The sequence below is a fragment of the Rhinopithecus bieti genome, unplaced genomic scaffold, assembly GCF_001698545.2.
Source record: "Rhinopithecus bieti isolate Rb0 unplaced genomic scaffold, ASM169854v2 scaffold_3875, whole genome shotgun sequence".
Classification (NCBI taxonomy): Eukaryota; Metazoa; Chordata; class Mammalia; order Primates; family Cercopithecidae; genus Rhinopithecus; species Rhinopithecus bieti.
Window position 1 is genome coordinate 1,407,031 of NW_016804422.1, and position 10,279 is coordinate 1,417,309.

At 45.2% G+C, this 10,279-nt stretch overlaps 1 protein-coding gene across 1 annotated transcript in view; it reads right to left on the reverse strand.

Moving 5' to 3' along the window:
- DAG1 (dystroglycan 1) overlaps positions 1-10,279 on the reverse strand; it is an 83,468-nt gene that overhangs the window by 25,262 nt on the left and 47,927 nt on the right. Inside the window, 1 exon segment of the mRNA XM_017868076.1 lies at positions 4,473-4,870. Coding sequence (XP_017723565.1) covers positions 4,473-4,754 — 282 coding nt within the window. The 5' untranslated portion in view covers positions 4,755-4,870.

The window sequence follows — 10,279 nt, forward strand, 5'->3', positions numbered from 1 at the left end:
ATATATATATATATATATATACACACATTTTTATATTTTTATACACACACATTTTTATATTTTTTAATGTATTTATATATGTATACACACATATACACACACACATATATATATGACGGGTGTGGTAGCGCATGCCTGTAGTCCCAGCTACTCGGGAGACTGAGGCAGGAGAATTGTTTGAACCTGGGAGGTGGAGGTTGCAGTGAGCTGAGGTTGTGTCACTGCACTCCAGCCTGGGCAACAGAGTGAGACTCTGCCTCAGAAAAAAAAAAAAAAAAAAAAAAAAAGATTAAAAAATATATCCACTGTGATCCTAGGTCTGTCTAGTATGTTAAGATGTCTGTGTGCGTGTATGTGACATGAACATCTCCTGATGAGCATAGAAAATGGTAGACTTCACTCCGAATGGTAGAAACCACAGATTTTCTTTTTCCCTTTTTATATTTTCCACAATGTACATTTATGCATCATTATTATAAGAAAAAAAATTCCTTTAATATAAAGACTTTCTAAATCCCGCTTTACAGATGCAGAAACCAAAGCTCTAGGAACAAGCTCAGGCTTTCTGACCTTCTGACTCCTGAACCCATATAATCCTAGTGGTTAAGACTGGAATGAAGAGTCACACATCTTCATCTGTTTTTCTACAAGCTCATCAGCTGTTAAATGGTCTGCTTTCCACAGATAAATAGGCTCAGATAAAATCCTGTTTTCTCAGTAAAATCTCTTTACCCCCCTGGTAAATAAGCCTGTTAAACATCTATCTGCCAAATACAGCAAATCTCTAGTTTGCTGTATCAGTTCAAGGCACTTCTGGCCAAGATTAATCCATGTAAAACATTCCAATGGCTACTGGAACAAAGGCAACCCAGTGCAGGGTATGGATATTCAGGATTAAATCTGAAGCTGGGCAAGAAATGTACCCTCCAGAACTACCACTCTGTATCTAATGGTCAGATTAGCATCTGGCTTGCCAGGATACTACAAAGATTACAAGGAAACTTTATGCAAACACTCTGCAAACTAGAAAGAGCTCTATAAACTGCTACGTGTGAGCTGCTACGTGGGCCAAGATCTTCAGAAATACGGTTGCCTCAGAGACCTCAAGGTCACTCTGAGAACAAGTCACGGCTTAAAAAGAAGGGGACCAACAGGGCAAAGGAGGTGAGCACAAAAGCAGGCTGAAGGGGAGGTCTACCCAGATTCAGGGAAAAGGGCACAGACTCACCTCTCCAAGGAAAGAGTGCCATAGAACTTGTGGCCATTTCTAATCTAGAAGCCTGGGGCTTGTGGATCAGAGGGGGCAAGCTGGTAAACACCCATCAGAGCCTGTATGTGCTTTGACCAATGAAGTAAAATGGAAGTGTTGCTGTGCAAGTTCCCAAGTCTGGGCCTTAAAAGACTGGCAGCTTCCTTTCCTATTTCTTGAAATATCTAATGTTAAAATCCAGCTATCGTGCTTTGAGGACACCTAAGCAGCCCACGGAGAGGTCTACATGAAGAGGAAACAAGGATACTGACCAACAGCCCCAGCTAAGCTCCCTAACAGGCAGCATCAACTTGCCAGCCATGTATTAGCCAACTTAGAAGTGGATTCCCCAGCCCCAGATGAGCCACTCTACCTAGTACCACGTGAAACAGAGATAAAGTTTCTTACCTCTGAATTCCTGGTCAAAAATTCCTGGTTGAGTGAAACAAGCTGGTTGGCTTAAACCACTGTTTTGGTGGTTTAAACACACCAACAGAAAGCCAGAACATTAAATGTATGTAGAAATCTGAATGCAGAGAAGACACAGAAAATACCCAACAAAGTATAGGTCTTAGAATACTTTTAGTTCACATGTAGGCCACACCTCTAGAGAAGGAATGCTGCAGGGCAGGAACCAGAAGTTTTCTAGACCAGCCTGGGGGACAGAGTAAGACTCTGTCTAAAAAAAATTTTTGGCCGGGCGCGGTGGCTCAAGCCTGTAATCCCAGCACTTTGGGAGGCCGAGACGGGCGGATCACAAGGTCAGGAGATCGAGACCATCCTGGCTAATACGGTGAAACCCCCGTCTCTACTAAAAAAAAAAATACAAAAACTAGCGGGCGAGTGGCGGGGCGGGCCGTATCCCAGCTACTCGGAGGCTGAGCAGCCGAGAATGCGGTAAACCCGGGAGGGCGGAGGCTCTTGGCCAGTGAGCACTGAGATTCCGGCCACTGCCCACTCCAGCCTGGGCGACAGAGCGAGACTCCATCTCAAAAAAAAAAAAGCAATACAAAAAACTTAGACCCGGCGAAACCCGAGGCGGGCGCCTGCTAGTCCCAGCCTACCTGGCGAGGGTGGAGGCAGGGAGAATGGGCGTAAACCCCGGAGGCGGAGGCTTGCAGCTGGGAGCTGAGGATCCGGCCACCGCCCACTCCAGCCCTGGCCCCCGACAGCCAGCCTAGCACTCCGCTCTCAAAAAACAAATAATAATAATTTTTATTTAGAACATAATTTTTGCTATTTTTTGTAGAGTTGGGGGGTTTCTACCATGGTTGCCAGCGCTGGTCTCAAACTCCCGGGCTCAAGCAATCTGCCTCCCTCAGCCTCCCAAAGTGCTAGGATTACAGGTGTAAGTCATCAAGCCCAAACTAAAAAAAAATATTTTTTTATCAGTTGGGTGTTGGGAGGCTGAGGTGGGCAGACCACCCAAGGTAAGGAGTTTGAGACCAGCCTGGACAACATGATAAAACCTTGTCTCTACTAAAAATACAAAAATTAGTCGGGCATGGTGGTGCATGCCTGTAATCCCAGCTACTCGGGAGGCTGAGGCAGGAGAATCACTTGAATCCAAGAGGTGGAGGTTGCAGTGAGCTGAGATTGCATCACTGCACTCCAGCTTGGGTGACAGAGAGAGACTCCATCTCAAAATTGACTAATTAAAATAAATTAAAATTTAAAAATTAGCTGGGCATGGTGATGTGCACCTGTAATCCTAGTTACTGAGGAGGCTGAGGCAGGAGAATCGCTTGAATCCAGGAGGCAGAGGTTGCAGTGAGCCAAGATTGTGCCATTGCACTCCAGCCTGGGCAACAAGAGTGAAACTCCGTCTCAAAAACAAATAAATAAATTAGCTGGGTGTGATGATGCACACCTGTAGTCCCAGCTACTTGGGAAGCTGAAGAGGAAAGAAGGCTTAAGCCTGGAAGGTTGAGGCTGCAGTGAGCCATGGCTGTACCACTGCACTCCAGCCTGGACAACAGAGCAAGACCCTGTCTCAAAAAAAAAAACTGTAAAAGAATATTTCTTTCTTGACATATGAAATTCAAAAATCTGTTTCAAGTCAGAATGGGACTACAAGTGTAAAAAATTAAAAAAGAAAAAGTATCCACAGTACAGTTTTATTGCCCATTCATTTACATATCGTAAAGGCTACTTTCACACTACACAGGCAGAGTCGAAGAGTTCTGACAGAAACCATATGGCCTGCAAAGTCTAAAATATTTACTGCTTGGCACTTGGTGCAGTGGTGCACGTCTGCAATCCCAGCAATTTGGGAGGCCAAGGCAGGAAGATGGTTTGAGCTCAGGAGTTCGAGACTAGCTTGAGCAACATAGCAAAACCCCATCTCTACAAAAAGTACAAAAATTAGCCAGGTGTGCTGGCATGCGCTTATAGTCCCAGCTACTTGGAAGGCTGAGGTGGGAGCAGCACTTCAGCCTGGGAGGTCGAGGCTACAGTGAGCCATGATCACGCCAGTGCACTCCAGCTTGGGTGAAGTGTGCTGACTTCTGCTCTAGAAGATGTTCATAACTTGAGGTGTACATGCCACCCACCTGTCCGTGAAACAAACTCACTCAGAATCTAGGGGAAATTCCACGGTTCCACAAAGTCAGACAGAGAGATGGTGCTTCATCACATAAAAGCTTCCTATTTCACCTGATTTCTATCCTGGGTCAACCAAGATACTCTTCTCTACACGGGCCTCAGATTCCATTGTTCTCTGGATGGCTTCTCTAAAGGATAGGGGGCAAGGCTGAAGTTTGGGTACTAATTTTGGTTCTTAAGTGATCAATTACATTAGCAAGCACACATCAGCAAATTAGAGCAGAACTCCTATATTTATTTATATCTTATTTTAAAAAGTAAGTTCAAAGCATAAAAGTCCTATATTTTTTGGGTTTAACCCTGTGATTTATGAAAGGTGACCTTTTCCCTATACGTGTGACAGACCCTTCCAACAAATCCCTAAATCAGTTTTCAGTAGAACTTCCAGAGTAAAGGTGACATGGTGATGCCTTCAGAATGGGAACAAGAATAAAGATTAGGATGCTACTCTGAGTATACAGGGATCCTCTCATGAACATCAGTGACTGTCCCTCTTCTAAGGGGATACTGGAAGAACTGAGCTCAGAACTGGTGGAGCTTAGACTTGAGAAGGAAAAGGCACCAAACTAAAATGGAAGATGAGAACTCTTCCTCATTTACGCTCTATATCCAGTCTCACCTTGATGATGTCTCCACTGGAGGCAATCAAATCTGTTGGAATGGTCACTCGAAATGAGCGCCCGACGACAGCCGTGCCATCAGGAATGCCAACCACTGTGGGAACAGCCTCGTGGAGGTCTGAGAGCACTGAGTGCATGGATGCCTCAAGCTGGTTATCCCAGTCCCTGACAGCCTCTGAGGGTTCACTGGGCCAGTGGGACTGAGCCATAGCCACAGAGAGCAGGATTTGTGCCATCCCCCAGAGGGGGAGCAGCAGCGAGAGGCCCACAGACATTCTCATCCGCGGCCCAAGTTTGCTCAAGTCGATAGTCTTGCTAAGTAAGGAAGCAAGTGACTTGGTCCCAGAGCTGGGTCCTCACCCTCTGCACACCTGCTCCATCCCGGAGGACACAGAGCCTGAAAAAAAAAAGAAAAGCAGATTCAGACTTGAGCAATTCCAGTGGTTCAAAGTCATATACTATCCTCCAGGAGTTACTGCCAAAAACATCTACCCTGAGTTGGATCAAGGCTCTTACCCTCATGCTCTCTTATACAGAAGCCACCAGTTTCGTGCAACTCCTTAGCACTGGAAATGTGGCTGGTCCATTAAATGTAAAATATACACTGGATTTTGAAAGCTTCATAAAAAAGGAATGTAAAATGCCTCATTAATACTTTTAAAATACTGATTGCAAACTGAAATGATATGTATTTTAGTAATATTTTGAATATAGTCAGATATATTCAGTAAAATATATTAAGTAAACAATAAGTATTAACAAAGAATAAATAATAAAGAAATGTATTCGATAGGATGGGAGTGGTGGCTCACACCTGTAATTCTGGCACCTTGGGAGACTAGGGCAGGGGGATCACTTGAGATAAGGAGTTCAAAACCAGCCTGGCCAACATGGTGAAATCCCATCTCCACTAAAAATATGAAAATTAGCCGGGCATGGTGGTGGGTACCTGTAATCCCAGCTACTCAGGGGGCTGATGCAGGAGAATCACTTGAATCCAGGAGGTGGAGGTTGCAATGAGCCGAGATTGAGCCACTGCACTCCAGCCGGGGGGAAAGAGAAAAAACCCCCCCAAAAAAAAAAAAAAAAAAAAAAAGTATTAAACAAAATATATGATTGAAATTAATTTCATCTGCTTTTCTTCATGTGGCTACCAGGAAAATTTAAGTGACATATGTGGCTCATGTTATATTTCTGTTGGGTGGCACTGCTTTAGACCTAACTTCCAATTTACAGGAAATAAGGGAGTCATGCAAAGAAAAATCACACAAACTAGAATGTGGGATCTTCTGCAAAACAACTGGCCTGGTATCTCCAAATGCTGACATTCCTAAACATAAGATGACTGTTCTCAATTTAGAGACAGCAACCAGACTTGATGTGTGCACCTTTTTGGGGGTGGAGGAGTGGGGACAGAGCAGGCTCTTGCTCTGTGGCCCAGGATAGAGTACAGTATTGTGTTCACAGCTCAACGTAACCTTGAACTCCTAGGCTCAAGTGATTAGATGGGGCTTCAGGTATACACCACTCCACTCAGCTAGTTTTTAAAAATTTTCTGTACAGTGTCCCACTATGCTGCCCAGGCTGGCCTCAAATTCCTGGCCTCAAGCGATTCTCCTACCTCAGTCTCCTAGAATTAGAAAGGTGAGCAATCTTGTCCAGACAATGTGTACATCTTGACTGGATTCTGGATTTACTTTTTTTTTTTTTTGAGATGGAGTTTTGCTCTGTCGCCCAGGCTGGAGTGCAGTGGCGTGATGTCCACTCACTGCAAGCTCTGCCGCCTCCCGGGTTCACGCTATTCTCCTGCCTCAGCCTCCCTACAAGCTGGGACTACAGGCACCCGCCACCACACCTGGCTAATTTTTTTGTATTTTCAGTAGAGACAGGGTTTCACCGTGTTCACCAGGATGGTCTCGATCTCCTGACCTTGTGATCTGCCCGCCTCGGCCTCCCCAAAGTGCTGGGATTACAGGCGTGAGCCACCGCGCCCGGCCTGGATTTACTTTTTAAACACATGATGCCAGCTCCCAAAGGGGTAATTCAGGAATTTTGCATGTAAACTGGAAATGGAATTTACTGTTAATTTTCTTAGGTGATCTGATGGTAGTATGACTCTATAGGGAATCATCCTCAATCTTAAGAATTGTATTTTGAAGTACTTAGGGATGAAGTGTCAAACACTTTGTAACTCACTTCAAAATGATTCAAAGAAAAAAATATATACATGTATGTATAGAGATACAGCCATGTGGCAAACGTAACAATGAGGCCTAGAAAAATACTTTTGAGGCCGGGCAGGCACAGTGGCTCATGCTTGTAATCCCAGCACTTTGGGAGGCTGAGACAGCCAGTTCACTTGAGGTCAGGAGTTCAAGACCATCCTGGCCAACATGGTATGGTGAAACCCTGTCTCTACTAAAAATACATGCCAGGCATGGTGGCTCACGCCTGTAACCCTAGCACTTTGGGAGGCCAAGGCAGGCGGATCACCTGAAGTCAGGAGTTCAAGACCAGCCTGACCAATATGATGAAACCTCGTCTCTACTACAGATACAAAAATTAGCTGGACGTGGTGGTGTGTGCCTGTAGTCCCAGCTACTTAGAAGGCTGAGGCAAGAGAATCCCTTGAACCTGGGAGGCAGAAGTTACAGTGAGCGGAGATTACACCACTGCACTCCAGCCTGGGTGACAGAGCGAGACCCTGTCTCAAAAGCAATAAATAAATAAACATAGATATACATACATACCTACAAATACAAATACAAAAATTAGCCAGGTGTGGTGGCACGTGGCTGTAATCCCAGTTACTCGGGAGGCTGAGGCAGAAGAATTGCTTGAACCTAGGAGGTGGAGGCTGCAGTGAGCTGAGATCATGCCACTGCACTCCAGCCTGGGTGACAGAGCAAGACTTCATCAAAAAAAAAAAAAAAAACACAACAAAAAAAGAACTTTGGGCCGTGCGTGGTGGCTCATGCCTGTAATCCCAGCACTTTGGGAGGCTGAGGTGAGAGGATCACAAGGTCAGAAGTTCGAGACCAGCCCTACCAAAATGGTGAAACACAGTATCTACAAAAAATACAAAATTAGCTGGACGTGGTGGCGCATGCCACCTGCTACTTGGGAGGCTGAGGCAGGAGAATCACTTGAACCCAGGAGGCAGAGGCTGCAGGGAGCTGAGATCGCACCATTGCACTCCAGCCTGGGCAACAAGAGAAAAACTCCGTCTAAAAAGTAAAAATAAAAATTAAAACTTTGAAAAGACCTTTAAAAAAAAAAGTACCTGCATAGAGAAATGCTGCACCTATCCACTCCTCACACCCATCCTAAGCATTAATTACAGGACCCATTTATTAAACACATATTTGCAAACTCCACTCCAGTAAACAAGCCCCACACCCCCAAGAAAGTGACTAGAAATCTGCACATTGTACTCTGGGCCCCATCAGTTTCAGGTAGTTCACGACACTTACTCTAGGCTGGCAGGCACACAGATGCCTTTCAGAACTTACTGGCCCACAGGTGACAACAGCCATCATGAGCAATTTCCATTCTGGAAAAAGATTAAACTCTGCCCTGAGCCCATGCTGTTAAGAGGTCAAGTGACATTTTCTGACCTGAGTAATGCAAAGTAAATAAATCCAAAATGTCTAAAGAAAAAAAAACCACTACGGCCAGGTGCAGTGGCTCACACCTGCAATCCCAGCACTTTCGGAGGCCTAGGTGGGTAGATCACTTGATGTCAGGAGTTTGAGACCAGCCTGGCCAACATGGTGAAACCCCATCTCTACTACAAATACAAAAATTAGCCGGGTGTGGTGGTGCACGCCTGTAGTCCCAGCTACTCAGGGGGCCGAGGCAGGAGAATCGCTTGAACCCGGGAGGCAGAGGCTGCAGTGAGCAGAGACTGCACCACTGCACTCCAGCCTGAGCGACAGAGCGAGACCCTGTCTCAAAAACAATACATACATACATACCTACATACATACATACATACATACATACAAACAAATACAAATACAAAATTTAGCCAGGTGTGGTGGCAGGTGCCTGTAATCCCAGCTACTTAGAAGGCTAAGGCAGGAGAATCACTGGAACCTGCTAGGCAGAGTTTGCAGGGAGTGGAGATTACACCACTGCACTCCAGCCTGGGAAACAGAGCAAGACCCTGTCTCAAAAACAATACATACATACACACAAACAAATACAAAAAATATACGGGTGTGGTGGCAGACGCCTGTAATCTCAGGTACTCGGGAGGCTGAGGCTGGAGAATTGCTGGAACCCAGGAGGCAGTGGTTGAAGTGAGCTGAGAATGCACCATTGCACTCCAGCCTGGGCAACAAGAGCAAAACTCCATCTCATTAAAAAAAAAAAGGCAAAATAAACCAAAAGCAAGCAGAAGGAAATAATAAAACCAAAAAAATCCCAATTAAACTGAAAACAAAAACAGAGAAAAACCAATGAAACAAATAACTAGTTATTTGAAAAGATTGGCCAGGCGCGGTGGCTCAAGCCTGTAATCCCAGCACTTTGGGAGGCCGAGACGGGCGGATCACGAGGTCAGGAGATCGAGACCATCCTGGCTAACACGGTGAAACCCCGTCTCTACTAAAAAAATACAAAAAACTAGCCGGGCTAGGTGGCGGGCGCCTGTAGTCCCAGCTACTCGGGAGGCTGAGGCAGGAGAATGGCGTAAACCCAGGAGGCAGAGCTTGCAGTGAGCTGAGATCTGGCCACTGCACTCCAGCCTGGGCGGCAGAGCGAGACTCCATCTCAAAAAAAAAAAAAAAGAAAAGAAAAGATTAATAAAATTGATCAATCTCAAGCAAGAATGATAGAGGAAAAAAGAGAAGGCAATTACCAACATCAACAATGAAGCAGGAGATATCACTAGATACTGCAGGCATCAAAAGAAAAATAAGGAAACACTATAAACAACTCTACACAGACAAATATGAATCAAACTAAACGAACAGATTCCTCTCAAAAAATACAAACTACGGCCAGGCACGCAGTGGCTCGCGCCTGTAATCCCAGCACTTTGGGAGGCCGAGGCAGACGGATCATGAGGTCAGGAGATTAAGACCATCCTGGCTAACACGGTGAAACCCTGTCTCTACTAACAACACAAAAAATTAGCCAGGTATGGTGGCAGGCGCCTGTAGTCCCAGCTACTCGGGAGGCTGAGGCAGGAGAATGGCGTGAACCCGGGAGGCGGAGCTTGCAGTGAGCCGAGGCAGGGCCACTATACTCCAGCCTGGGCGTCAGTGTCAGACTCCGTCTCAAAACAAACAAACAAACAAACTACTACAACTCATCCAATATGATATAATTTCTATTAAGACAATTATTTTACAGACGCAGAGAGGGATAAAATGTTTTTAAAGACAGAAGTCCCAGCTACTCAGGAGGCTAAGGCAGGAGGTTGGCTTGGGCCCAGCAGTTCAAGGCTATAATAAGCCATGATCACACCACTGTACTCTAGCCTGGGTGGCAGAGTGAGACTCTGTCTCAAAAGAAAAGAAAAAGAAAAAGAACAAGGAAAAGAAAAAGAAAAATAAAGAAAGAAAAAAAGAAAAGGAAGAAAATTATTAAGGAAATTGAATATGTAATTTTTTTTTTTTTTTTTGAGATGGAGCCTTGCTCTATTGCCTAGACTGGAATGTAGTGGCACAATCTCGGCTCACTATAACCTCCGCCTCCCAGGTTCAAACAATTCTCCTGCATCAGCCTCCCAGGTAGCTGGGATTACAGGCTCCCGCCACCACGCCCAGCTAACTTTTGGTTTTTTTTTTTTTTTTTT